Source organism: Exophiala aquamarina (genome assembly GCF_000709125.1).
Source record: "Exophiala aquamarina CBS 119918 chromosome Unknown aczIA-supercont1.31, whole genome shotgun sequence".
NCBI lineage: Eukaryota > Fungi > Ascomycota > Eurotiomycetes > Chaetothyriales > Herpotrichiellaceae > Exophiala > Exophiala aquamarina.
The window spans coordinates 33297-47181 of record NW_013550557.1 but is presented as its reverse complement, the minus strand read 5'-3'; the positions used below and the strand labels follow the sequence as shown (position 1 = coordinate 47181).

General features: G+C 51.3%; 5 protein-coding genes across 5 annotated transcripts; 2 read left to right on the top strand and 3 right to left on the bottom strand.

Moving 5' to 3' along the window:
• Positions 1-1077: 1077 nt before the first annotated feature.
• A1O9_12899 (uncharacterized protein) lies at positions 1078-3102 on the top strand (the record flags this gene model as incomplete). The annotated part of the gene is made up of 1 exon (XM_013398185.1): positions 1078-3102. One exon carries the CDS (start codon positions 1078-1080, stop codon positions 3100-3102), a length of 2025 nt encoding a protein of 674 aa, XP_013253639.1.
• Positions 3103-3287: 185 nt separating this feature from the next.
• Positions 3288-4301, bottom strand: A1O9_12898 (uncharacterized protein; the record flags this gene model as incomplete). The annotated part of the gene is made up of 1 exon (XM_013398184.1): positions 3288-4301. One exon carries the CDS (start codon positions 4299-4301, stop codon positions 3288-3290), a length of 1014 nt encoding a protein of 337 aa, XP_013253638.1.
• An 887-nt stretch (positions 4302-5188) lies between these two features.
• On the bottom strand, positions 5189-6407 carry A1O9_12897 (uncharacterized protein; the record flags this gene model as incomplete). The annotated part of the gene is made up of 2 exons (XM_013398183.1): positions 5189-5846; positions 5938-6407. The coding sequence occupies 2 exons, from the start codon at positions 6405-6407 to the stop codon at positions 5189-5191; spliced, it is 1128 nt and encodes a 375-aa protein (XP_013253637.1).
• A 1432-nt stretch (positions 6408-7839) lies between these two features.
• On the bottom strand, positions 7840-8833 carry A1O9_12896 (uncharacterized protein; the record flags this gene model as incomplete). Its single annotated transcript, XM_013398182.1, has 2 exons — positions 7840-8250; positions 8363-8833. 2 exons carry the CDS (start codon positions 8831-8833, stop codon positions 7840-7842), a joined length of 882 nt encoding a protein of 293 aa, XP_013253636.1.
• Positions 8834-12233: 3400 nt separating this feature from the next.
• Positions 12234-13706, top strand: A1O9_12895 (uncharacterized protein; the record flags this gene model as incomplete). The annotated part of the gene is made up of 1 exon (XM_013398181.1): positions 12234-13706. The coding sequence occupies one exon, from the start codon at positions 12234-12236 to the stop codon at positions 13704-13706; it is 1473 nt and encodes a 490-aa protein (XP_013253635.1).
• Between the last annotated feature and the right edge of the window lie 179 nt (positions 13707-13885).

Here is a 13885-nt window from a genome sequence, read left to right as displayed (position 1 = left end):
AAACCATCTCAATGGGATTTCTGACGTGAGCTTTGCTGAGTTCGAGCCGATCCGTTTGGCTTGGAGGAAGTGATCCAATTGCCAGATTATATATTTGTTTCCCTGGCGGGGATGAATGATCAGACACACGTGGGTGACACGTGAACAGGCGTCAATTCGGCGTTTTTATTTCCCAGCGGGAGGCGGGACGGGCACAACAAACTTGCCCACCCTCCTTTTGTCGAAAGTCTGGAGTCGGGGTTCTTCTTGGATAATTCAGGGCAATGGTAATGACAACCTGCAGGCCTCGTGGTAAAATGTCTCAGTCGAAGGGTCCATTCTCCACGCGTTGACTTTGTCTCTTGGCTCACATTCCAAGCCAGCGCGTAATGCTCGCTCAACTCGTCAAAATGATTGACTGCCACTGTAGATGGGACTTCGAATCAGCTGAGCATTAGCGTTTCTCTCCTGCGAACCGGGCACGGGCACCGCTCTGCTGTGGAGGATCCATACACTAAGAAAAATGGCGACCCCGAGTCATCAAATACTCTCAGCGACAAAAAAGGCATAGCAGTGGTGAACTACCGTACGCCTCAACTGCCTCGGCTTGTGGTGGCGCCTCCTTTTTCAGCCACAAATCTTTCCTACTCTGTATTTGCTGTTTTCACTTTTTACCATGATTTTGCTGATCCACAGTTCGGCTATCGTGGTCCAAATGGATGGTTCGGGGCTCCCGCTAATGCTGTTAGCGATGGTTATCCCAGGTGGAGCGACTCGCCATGTGTGCTTCGCACCTTGCTGTTTTCACTCTCCTAAAATGCCTGGTGCAGCAATATTGCCCTAACTGTGGCAACAGAACTCGGTAAGTGAGTCGAAGGCTTGGCCTAGATTCCATTTGAGATTGCTAGAGTAAGGAGTAAGCAGCTATGAGTGACGAGATATGGAAGTGTCGCCCCATTACTTGCGCGACGAGGCTCCACCGGGCTGAGAAGCCTCCAACAACGTCTCCTTCGCTTCTCTCATCTCAACCATAATTGTGTTTTCTGATGGTGTTCTTTACTCTTCAGTCTTGCTCTTGAGATCCAATTGCTGGTCGCTATGGAGAAATCAAGCCGAGTCAATGACTCGGTCATCGAACTGACACAAGCATCAGGCTCAGAGCACTCCAACCGATCGTTCAATGCGGCCGCGAGCACCGAGCATCTTCCAACGCCAACATGGCCACAAGAACCAGTTCCCCTGGTCCCTGACAGGAAAGTGTCCATTCTCATGGCCATATTTGATGCGTCCTTGTTACTTGTGCCCTTTGTTTTATTCACCAAGATCGGCCTAGTGATTGGAGCATGGTACATCGACCGAGGTCACCGTGGAAGTGGTGTCGACCTTGTCAGCAAGTTGACTCTTTTCTTGCTAGAATTCAATGGTCAGATGGTTACAGCGTTCACCATCATCTTTGTCACTATTATGTCGACCCTCGTACGCAGGTACGCACTCTGGAAGGCACAAGAAGGCGCATACGTCTCAGAGCTCGAACAGCTCCAAGGAAGCATTAGCTTGCCCAGCACATTCAAGCTCATTATCTCCCTACGTGCTTTCACACTTACCAGCGTCGCCCTGGTTTCCGTCTGGTCTTTCTACTACTTGGGGAGTCAGGCGTGTAAGCGAGAGTTTCAAAAGGTCTCTTCAGCCAACTTCCATACAATGGCCGGTTATACTGGAGGCCCAGATTATGTATCAGGTTTTAGCCCTGCCTTCGTCGACCAGGAGGACAGCCCACTTTTCCGTATTGAATATGTCAATTCTGATTTCAATTACGCCCAGGCATGGGGTACTCCCACTGGTGATCAATCATCCCGATATGGCACCGATTCAGCCGGCTCTGCACTACTTCCGGACCTGAATGCCATTCTTCGAACAGGATACCGCACCGATCCCAATAGCTACGACACCCACATTCCGAAGGCGGATCGACACGGCTGGGTGGACGTTTCTCGACAATCACTGCTGTATGATGGGCAATTCTATTCATCCTTTGTCGGAAACTTGGTGTACTTTCGGAAGCGTAACATTGGTGGCAGTGGCAATCATGCCTTTCAAACCAATGGATTTCTTGGGGACTATACCATGCAGACAAGCTATCTCGATGTTGGCTGCGATGTACCAACCATTCTACCTTTCGAATCCTTTCCCAACGGCACATATCTCAAACAATCGATCAGTCTGAACATGACCGAACTACGAGATGATGCCCCTCGGGACATGAATTCTCAACCTTTGCGAGAATTCGAACTTTGGCTCCGCTGGCCCGTCGTCGATTATAATCAGATCCCTACCCCCGGAAGCTCGCGACAGATATGCAATATCTCAACCGTGAATGTGGAGATCAAGATCCACTGTCAAGACCAAGGTTGCTACCCACGACAGATGCGTTATGCAAACCATACCAGCCGTCAGAATGCCACTTCCTACAGTACTCCTTTCGATGATGATGTCTTCGCAGGCAACTTCTTCACAAACATTTTGCTAGCAAATGGCGTACAGACAGACTTGATACAGCCCACTACTATCGGCTGGAACATAGGTTCAGGACTTCAGGCTTCACTGGGCTCCACGACCTACAGCACTCCCTACGACGCTGATGAAGCCAACCTCTTCAACACAACCATCACCCGCTACTTCAACAGCTACTACATGGTCAGCCAGCAGGAAACAGGAGTGAACCCCATCTACGGCGGAGCCGGATTTCTCGAGGTTTCGGTAGACGGCGCCTTTTACGATCCCCATTACGCCGTTTCCTGGCCCTGGATCGCCGTCGACATTGTCTCGTGTCTCATTCTTTTCGTCGCATCCGTCATCGCATGCTCTCTGCGCGTAAAGACTCTCGCGCCAGATATCTTCGGCTATGTCTCGAGTCTGACGAGAGACAACCAATACCTCCAGGTGCCAGACAACGGCACTACACTAAGCGGCATTCAGCGGGCGAGGTTGCTCAAGGGCGTTAAAGTCAAGATCGGTGATGTCTCGGCGCCTCATGAGCAGGTTGGCAGAGTCGGTCTCGCTCAGGTTGGCTCTGGCGTGCCTGTTCAGGTAGCTAATTTGCAGCCGACGACGACGTACCTTTGATCAATGAAGAGTACTGCGGAAATGGTATCCATCGATCACAATGTCTAGATGTTTGCGGTAGGCCCATCACGCCACCATTTTTGAGAGCATGAATTAATGAAAATAGCATAGCGCAGCAAAGTCGGCCCAATACTAGATATATATTCCGTATTCAGTATTCCTTAATGATATGACAAATTGGACAATCACGTCACATCCTCCCAATTCTGTGTCTTAGTCTCTATGTCCGTCCACAGATCCAAACACGTCCTGTTAAACTCATCCGGGAACTCCCAGTTACAAGCATGCCCGCCTCTGGTAGTGCACCATCGCGCCCCGGGAATGAGACCATGCAGCTCCCTCGACAGCGACACCGGGATCAGAATATCAGACTCGCCCGCCAGCACCACAATGTTCGGCAACACGACCCGGACACCAGGCCTCCTCTGCGCCAGCATACCAACCACAGCGCGCGAATCAAACTCTTGAATGGCGCTCAACTGCGCACAATACGCTCCCAGCCCCATCCCACCTGCGTCTTCGTCATCAATACACTCCATCGCAGCATCCATGTCCCGCACCTGCTCGCGCCTAGTCTCATCGGCAAAGAATTCCGGACTGAAACACCACAGCGCAACGTCCCGCATGACCGTCTGCACACCCATCGCCCGCGCGACATCGCGCCACATGGCGAACATCCGTGTGCAGAACGGGCCTGGGGCGGCGTACGTACACACGAGCGTCACGCTGAGGAAGACGATGCCCGGGACCGCGGCTGCGGGCGGAACGATGTATTCGAGCGCGAAGCTCTGCGCGATCATCCCGCCCATGCTCACGCCGAGGAGGTGCGCCGGCCCTTGGATCTTCAGGTGCGTGAGGAGACGCGCAAGGTCGTCCGCCATCTCGCGCGTCGTGTAGAATACTGCGCCTCTGCTGTCGTCGCTGTCGGGAAGAGGCAGTCGCGACGACGCCCCGACGCCGCGATTGTCGTACGTGAGCACCCTGTATCCCGCGGACGTGAAGGACGGGACCTGGCTGCCCCATGTTTCCTTCGTGTCGGCGAGCCCATTGATGAGGATTACGGTTGCGCGTGCTGCTGGTCCACGGTTCGTGGGCTCGGCTTCGTACAGTGTATATGCGATCTGTATCGTTGGCGAGACACGGTGGATCGATGACGATGACGTTGATGTTGATGTTGGTGGCAGTGGGGCAGTTGCCATTCTCACCGTTAAATAGAAGCTTGTCTCGCCTGTGCGCCGGCCAGAACCAGTGACCTTCAACTATAGTAACTGAGTGAAATTTCCAGGAACGCACCGTTGGGCGGCTTTCAGTGACCCAAGGGTCCTTTGGCTCTCCTCAGCTACAAGTCCGTGGAAAGGCTCCCCCCAGTTCTATTGATCCATCCGCTTGCCACCGAGTACACACACTGGTTAGTTTTCAGGGCTTTTTATGGTCGGCGGTTGAAGATGATGTCTGGGTGAGTAAAAGTAGATTATATTTTGGTGGTCGTTTCAATCTGCCCCTCCTTGAGTGACCCCTGCCTTATCTCAGCCTCCTCGGACCCCGGGTCATGGGGTGGGGAGGACGTCGAGCCCCTTTCCAACGAAGATCTCAGTAAATTGCTGCAAATCACAGAAAAGTGAGTTGAGGAAGGCGTTTATTGAAGGGATATTGACACTTTTTTTTTTTTATTTCATTCCATTGAATCAATCCATCTAGTGAAGGCTTCTTTTCCATCAGATATTGCCCATCTGTGTGATAATAAAAACAACTTGGCCAGACCAAAAATCTACGCTCATCTTTCCGGAAGTGCCGGACGACATTAAGACATCAAAAACCGTTAATATGTTAGAAATCGGGGTCAGGTAGCTCTGCCGCTCCTTTCGTGTGCTTGTCCCGTTCTATACGCGTGAAAACCCCCATCCCGCTGTATCGATCGCCTTGCCAAAAACAGAATTGTGGGAGGATGGGCTCCGTGAGTCTCCTCAACCACATAGAAAGGTCTCCATAAGGTATCCCCCAACAGGTGATATGAGATCAGAGAGGCGATGTTGCGGGTGTTTGTCGTTCGTTTTCAAGTCGAAATTTCTCCCCCCAACTTCTCTCCTCAATTTTGCTCGATTTGAGCAAGATTGCCTTCATCATGGCCCTCGCCGGTCCAGGTATGGCTCCAGTACGTGATGGCATAACTCGGCCAGCGATCGGTCGCCAGCAGCTGCTTGCATTTGGTTGCATTAAATGACTTCTTGGTCGCCCAGCAGAAATCGCGGAACGCCTCGCCGTCCCGCTGCCACGAGTAGGGATAAATATACTGGAACGGCAGCACTTCAACAGCATGGCCCAGACCCTTCCGCGGGGTGAACTGCTTCGCGGCTGGGTTCTTCGCGACGTGCTTGTCGAGCAGCTCGCCCGAGTACTTGCCCTCCTTCTCGCTGTACTCGCCGATGGTATAGAACAGCTTCGCGGGGCCCGTGATGGCTTCTGCAGACCAGTTCTCGGGCCCCTCGGCTACTTGCTTCATGACGGATTCGACTAGCAGCAGGAAAAATGGGTGGCCTGGTGTGGACGCCATCCATGCATTCGGGACCGAGTTGTCGAAAGAGTCGTCTGTGCCCATCCTGCCGAAGAAGGCTTTCCGACCGCTCTTGTGCATGTCGTGTGTTGTTAGCGGTCGGGGCTTTGCGTGTGATACGGTCGAGACGTTGTAAGTCTTGAAAAGGTGGTCGGATGGTAGGAGGCATTCGACGTCGAGGTCGGCGTAGACACTGAGGTGATCAAAAAGAATGGTTAGTTTCGGACGGACTGCGTTGTGTGTGTATGCTTCAAATCTGCCACAGGGGTCTCTCTTTTGCTTACCCTCCGAACATGTGCATGTACAGATTCCGCACCAGGTCCGCACGGTAGATGACGCCTGGCAAGGCCTTGTATGTCTTCAACAGCCACGGGAAATGTGTTTTCACCAGCTCTTCATTGTCCTTGTCAGTCCACAGCACCCACTCCCAGTCCGGGTGTGCTCTCCTGCAAGTGGCGCTCCATCGTTCGAATTTCGCGGGCAGTTCGTTGCTAGACCAACTCTGGTGGAAGAGTTTGGGTATTGTCTGCAGATCTTTGGAAATCGGTCGTTCTAGGAGTTTCGCTGGTGAAAGATATTTGGCTCGAGACTTGCTGGCCTTGTGTGTCCCAGTGCTCGATGGGGTGTAACTTTGACCTGTTAGATACAGGGTTGTGAGGGCGGCGATGACCAGAAAAACTACCCATCGAAGGGATTTCCGATTGCCGTAAAATTGTTGTAAGGCGTTTATTCCTCTCTGTGAGGGGCTGTCCATTTTCTCCATGGCGGCAACGGCGACGATGACAAGGGATGTGAGAATTGGCTATATGAGTTTTTTGGCCCAAATCCTGCACACAGTACACACACATACATACACCACGGACTAGACTCATAGGAAGGATTCGTTTAACTATAGTAGTAAGCTTCTTATCTCTAGAACGCAAGCAAGGGAGAGCAGCTTGACCGCTCTGAGCCTGGTCTCTTTCAGGGGTCAGCGATAGAGGCTGCATCTGAGACGGTGATAGTGTGCACGGTCAGCAGCGGATCAAGGTATGTGGCTTCAATCTACCCAATTTCCCAAAATTTCAGGAAGGTAACACGAACGAGTCTAGTCCGTACCGAACATGGCGGGTCTCCCAAAATGTCATTTTGCGTGTTCACCCCATTCCGAGGTGTAGCCAGTTTGAAGCACAAAGTCTTCGTCCAATAAGACAAAAGATTAATTGGACGCTTCGGGAGGCTAAAGCTCGTCATCCGATGCAATTCCCACGCCAACTGTCAGTGTGGACGTCCGTCATCCCTGAGCGTGCCATTAGTAGTCCGTAGTGACAGTCAAAAACGTACAAGTACTGTACATGCAAGCATTTAAAAATGTAGTGTGAGTCTCCTTGTGGATTCAGGGGGGACTTTTCAAGTGGGGTCACCGAGCTTTACTTTTGATCCGATGCAAACGAGGTGCTCCCCGTGCCAAGTGTGAGTGACGCGCAAAAGCGCGTACGCGTCTCGCGTCCGACCCGTGTCACAAATTGGTACACTGTAAACATTGAAGTTCCCCTCATTCTGGGAAGGGGCTATATTTTATGGGGCAGGACCTACAGTACAGAGGCCGCAACAAACTACGAGCATGTATGACGGCAGATAACGTCGATCTGCTTTCCCTGGATTGTCAATAGAAGCCCGTCCATATGCGTGTTACTGAATTATTGTTGCTTCATCAGTTTCGTCAGTTCCAGCAGACCACGCCATCGTAAGGTCCATCTTTCGGCAATCGGAGAGTTCTTCGTGCTACTTCCTGAATGCCCGTCTCTTGAAAGATGATTCAAATCCCTGCACACTTACAAGTGTATCTAGACTCGAAGCAAGCCAATCATTCTCTTATCCGAGCACTCACCGCTTCAAACGGCCCAACGTTCTTCCAGGCTGGGTGATTGCATACAATCGATCAATTCCGTTCGGACTGACGCACACCACTGAGAGTGCAAGAGTGAACCTGTACTGTAGGTGGTCCTGCACGTGGTCGGGAGTCCATGATGTGAATCATTTGTGCTGGATGAATAGGCGGGCATCGACGTTCTAGCCACAAGTCAAGCGGCTGGTTCTCCAGTACCAAAAGATAGGAGAGCGTAGGACTTGAGGCCTTGCCGGTGGCCGTGTCGGAACATGGCCTCATACTTGCCCTAGTTTATCATAATGACCTCAAGGACTTCTCATCCAAACAGTTCTTGTTCTTGGTCTTGGTCTTCCTTTGTCACATTCGGTTTTGGTAGATCTTCCTCGCGCAGAACCTCGATGTGACCAACGGCACTCCCAATGTCGTCAATATGCATTTCTGGTCCAGTGATCTCTGGGAATTGGCTGTCGAAAACTGTGTCGCCACGGAGAAGTCTTTCCATATTCAACCTCGTAGAGTAAACGACGTGTTGGGATCTGGCCGGCTCAACTGTCCTTACATCGTCGTCGCCGTAACCAATATCGCTATTCTTACTCGTATGGCCCGTAGGTCGTGAAACTCCCACGATCTGCGGGAACACAGAGATACACGTGTAATTGACATTTTTATCCATACACATGTTGGCGTAGCCCCAATCTACCGGGCTATTATACGGCATCATAGACATCTAAGAGTAGTTAGTATTCCCGATCATATACCCCAAACAACAAGCCCAAAGGATCGATTCGGAAGAGTAAAATGAAGAGGGATGGTCGAGCACAGAAATAAGCAAGACTTACATGATAAAGGGCCTTCCTTGCGCCCTGTTGTGAAATGGCATATGCGGCTGTGCAAATGGCTCCCTTGGAGTTGAAGACAACTCGAGTCTGGCCGTCGCCTTCGGGGCCCCCCTCCCAGTGGGACATATCTGGTTGGTCGACATTTTCACGATGGGTTGGCGGCTCGACCGTCGGGTCGTTGGGAATAACAAACATGCGTCGATTGTCCTCCTCATGATACCAAGTGCCGCAATGGCCCATCCATAGAATATCCCAGTTGTCCCCATAAGGCGAAGATGCGGTCTCGACGTGGGTTGTATTTGATATGTAGCGGGTGCCTCTTGCAAATTGGACCATTTGATGTTTGAACGATACATCCCAGTCGGCATCGTCTTCGAATATCAAGGCAGTGGCAACATTTTCGTGGACAATTTTCTGAAGCACATTTAGGTGAGCTCGCCAGCAGCCAATGGTATTGACCTTTTGGTTCATGGTCTGGGATTTGATCCATGTTAGCAGGGTCCTGATAAGCTTGACGGCGCAGCTAGGTCCAACTCACGTGGGGCAGGGCTTTCGGTGGAACCATTTGTCCGTCTACGCCATCGATTTGTGTATACCTGATGGACGAAAGAGCGGCCTGCATAGCGAAGGTATCTCGTTTATCTGTCCTCGTAGGAAGTGAGATCATGTATAACTCTTGGAAACCCAAGGTGTCGTTATGAATGTTCTGCAACAATTTATCCTTAGCAAAGGAGGGATGATGGTGTCGATGTGGGCGATTTGTGGTGACCGTTGTCTCCTGGTAGAAGACATCGTCCGCCTCAGGCGAAGGTGGTCGCAGGGATGTGTATAGGAGGACACAGGAAAGCAAGGCTGCAACTATCAGAAAATTCTGTCGCACGGGCGATAATGACAACATTGTTCCCTCGCAGGCATGGACAAATTGATAGAGAAGCGGACAAAGCGCATCAAGGCAAAGATGTCAGCCTAGCAAGTTGACAATATAGGGACTGGACCCCATTCGACTGGCAGCTGGAGGTCAACCCCTTATTGAATTTACCGAAGCTGGAGAAAGCCCGATGGCGTGGAGGAATGTTAGCTAGATCCCACGGGAAGACAAGGTTTGGCTATTTGGCGATTAGTATGACGGGGATGGAGCACTGAATCGTCGCTGGCCAATACCACCAATTGTGGCTGCCGATTTCCAGGGAGAGGTTATCCAAGCCAAACTTGGGGAGACTGTACCCAGGAGGCTGAATAAGTTACTTCTTAGCATCTTCCAACATGATTATTGGTCTGTGGCACAGGCCACAGGATGGAACCGGAGTCGTGATGCTGTTTCGGGCAACTGGTTTTTATGAGGCACCACAACGGGCCGATGGCTGTAAGCCCAAACGCAGCATGGTACCATGCTCATGGGTACGGAGTACACTTTTTGACACCACCTGCGCAGAGCGGTACGGATCGTGGTTGATCTTGATGTTTGTGTACACGCAACTCACGTTCATATTGCTCATTGCTAGTGAATTGGAAATTGTGACGAGAAGTTGGCCAACCGTGTCCAGGTCACACAGTCAAAACATACTGTCGGCAGGTACGAAGTGCTATTGCCAACTGGGTAGGCAATCCATTACTCGTAGGGTAAGACGGAAACTCTGTGCGCCACAATTTGAGGACGAATTTCGGGTAGGTTGTGTCAGCCAGCCAGTCCTCGGTACGGACGACTTGGTCTTCCGCATTAGTCGGGTCCCTCATCTCATGCCTCAGGAACCTGGGTTAGCTGCGCAGGTGGTGGGATAGATGGATAGATGCCTGATGAGTCCGGCGAACCATTTACCAACAACGTGCATTGAGAACCAGCGCCCAACGGGCCCAGCAACAGGCCAAGTCACACGCGAGATGGTGTCAGCAAATGTGCAGGCTCTTACCTACCACCATAAACTGTCATGGTGCAATGCAGGCATGCTTACGCCGCCACCACTGGAGGATAACGGCAGAGCCAGCGGAGCCTCCTCAACAGGCTTACCGACATGGGACTTTCGAGGCAAAATGCTACAGTTCAAAATTGTCTCTGTGGATCTTGTCAAGAGACTGAAAGCGAGAATAACTGAGCAAGAACGATTTGGGGTGTTTGTTGTTTGCTGCCTGGTTGGAATGCTTAATGCTTAATACCGTTCTTTCTGTTTCTCCGACTTCTCTGCTCCACTGTGCAGGGATGTTCTGGTGCAGTTTGACCACCGGAATAATTGCTGATTCTGCGTTTTTGCTAAGATTCGACCAAGCTATTGCATAGTGGAGTAGAAGGATCCAAAAATCAATCAATAGAATCTGAGTCTGCTTAGGGAGTCTCATATATCGTATATCACCGTATAGACTATGCCTTACTCGTATGCATGGCTCACTGCAAGGAGGCCTGTACACCGAAGTACCTCGTAAGTGGTATTACTCGTACCTGATATAAGACGGATGAGTTGGAAGCCCAAACTTGGTCACCTCAAGAGTACGAGTTGTGAGGCAATGTGAGATTCGCATCCAGTTTGAAGTAGTTTGCATTCGAATTCGAGCACTATTGGGAGGAGTAAAGAATAACCAATTGGAAGGATGGATATAGGATAGTGTGAGGACTGTGTTGTGAGTCCAGATACTCCCTCCGTACAGATACTGTACGAGCAGGTGCAGATTGGCATTTACAGTCAGTCCGTACTCGTACGCTTACGTCTTTAGGTGCCTGGGTGATGCGTACTGAGGGAACCGGTGAGCAGGTCCCGCACTCGTCCTGGCGGGTAAGATTTCTTGGATTCAGGTCTGAGACCACAGTCTGGGTGTACGCACAGCACTCGTACGGGTAGGGGTTGACCGAGCCTGGGCCTTGCCGTCGCCTCCTCGTCCTTTTTCTAGGCGGGTCACCCATGCGGAGAGCCCCAAGGGCGGTAATTTCGTGCTCAGGTGCCTCTGGATGGCTGTGCGCTGGCCGCTGGCCGCTGGTAGCTGGTGGCTGGTGCCTACTCGTATGGTGGCTTCCGGGGGACCCCTTCAAATTGGCTTGATTGTCAAGCCCTCAAGTGCCCCTGGGCCAAGGATTGCCAAGTTGATCCTTCCACGGGTAGACTTTCCCCTTGGCGCCCTTCCCCCGACCAGCCGACGGACAAGCTGAAGGCTTAGCCGACTCCTTGTTTCAGCTGCATGGCCTGTTCATCGTCCCAACTCTCACCATCTCTCATTTCATCACCTCTTCTTTTCTATCCCATCCAGTGAGAAATTTCGCAGTGGGCTCCCACGCAAGCCATATGCATATCCAAAACTGCTGTTGGGGCGCGCTCTGCAACTCTCCTGGCAATCTGCTCGGCCTCCAGCCTGGGCCTCATCCCTCATCCCTTGATTAAGAATCTCGAAGGATTCGCTACCGCCTCATTCGTTGCTTTTCAGCCTTCAGGTTTGCACTGGTTCTTGACTCTTGAGAGAAAGAGTTTTGCCAATGCCGCCGTCCCATTGCCAGAAATAGCCCCCAGAAGGATCTCCTTGCTTACCTACGAGGACTCCATACCACTTGGTAATGGCACTAACGGCTGTGGGTATCCCCTGGGGAGGTCTAGAACTCTTGGAACGTCTGCTGTTTGCTTGCTGACCTGAACATAACCCATGTCCTCACGTTTCGACAAATTTACAGACAAATCTCCATTTTAGCTCTCGGTGTCCTCCTTTTGCTTGGGTTCTTCATTTTTTTCATCGTTTTCTCTGTTTTACATCCGTATAGCACTCAGGTGTTGATCACCTTCGTTTGTCAGACTGCCTGGTCTGATCTTTCATTCTCCCTCGTCTTGTTTTCTGCAGACGCAACAACGACCTTGGAACAGTATCACTTCTCCCATCACTCGTGCGCCCACATCCAGTGATGGATTCAGACAAAAATATGAACCACGAGGTCACCGACTTTGCCTCTTCTAGTGGCTCTAATACCCATGATCCCGACTCGCCAAACCGTGACCGATCGTTTACTCCGATTCCTCTGAGACAGAAAACACATACCTCCATGGAGCTCGATGACTTCTTCAAAGGTCCACGAGACATGTATCACCATTCCAAGGTGCCTTATTTTCTTCGACTACACGGCAGTGTTGTGCCCAAACTCATAGTTCCCCTCTCATTCGTCGCCATCTATGCAACCGCAATCACCTGTATCGATCGCCTGTACCATCCTATTGGCATCAACCCAGTCCTCCTCACCGTCACTGGTTTCGTGGTCGGTTTAGCCCTGTCGTTTCGTTCTACCACCGCCTACGAAAGGTATAGCGAAGGAAGGAAGTACTGGTCTCAGTTGCATATGACTGGCCGCAATCTGGCCCGGCTTATTTGGATCCATATCCCAGAAAGACATGAAGAGGACCGAGCCCTGGGTAAGGCTGATGTCCTTGCCAAGTTGACGGCTATGAACCTCATCAATGCCTTTGCTGTTTCGCTGAAACACCGACTTCGATTTGAACCTGCGGCGAATTACCCCGATCTGGCACCGCTGATTGGGAGCATTCGTACCCTCGCCCAAGAAGCTGATCAATCTGCCCTGAAACCAAGGGAACCCTCGTCATGGAAAGCCGCTTCGGAGTACCTTGATATCCCATTGGGACTGTCGAACCCGCGCAAGATTATTAAACAGAGCAAAGATAACTTGGGCAATATCCCGCTCGAGACTCTCGGTTACCTGTCCGCCTACGTCGAGGAAACCATTCAAAACGGACAACTCAAGACTGGGGCCCACCAAACTCAAGTCATGAACGCTCTCGCGGCCTTCGGCGACATCTTGAGCGGCACTGAAAGAATTCTCAACACACCTGTCCCCCTAGCCTACTCCATTTCTATCAGTCAAATCACCTGGGCGTATATCTTGGTGCTCCCCTTCCAACTGCTCAAGAACCTCGAGTGGGTCACCATCTTCGGCACTATGCTCGGTGCATACATCGTTCTTGGCCTGGCTGCTATTGGATACGAGATTGAAAATCCGTTTGGCACCGATGTCAACGATCTCCCATTGGACAGCTACTGCCGCGAACTCGCAGCCGATATCGATGTGCTGACATCGCTTCCTCCTCCAAGCACTCAGAGATTTATTGAATCCGAGGCTAACAAAGTTCTGTACCCGCTCAGCGATGGCGGCTATGCTAGCTGGGGCCAAAGATCTGTCGCCGATATCCGCCGGGCATTGCGATCCAAGGCAACCACCAGTGCAATGAGCGTCGAGATTGACCGGGCTGTGGCTCAGATCGAAAGTACCGAGGCTGCAAGGCAAGCTGCCCAAAAGCAAGAGCAACAACATAATGAGCCAAAGCAAGAACGGTCCTTCCACTCAGCTAACGCCGGTGATGCGGTTTAGTCCTTGAATCTATCTCGGATCATGCTACAACGCGGGTGAGAACAAAAGAACCAACGTCCTTTGTGACGTGGTCTCATGAATTTGCTGCATGTTTAGCGTATGGGCGAAAATCAGCGACGAAGAAAAGTAAATTGGACTGCAAAATTGAAATTGAATTGATGGTGAAAGGGAAGTTGTAC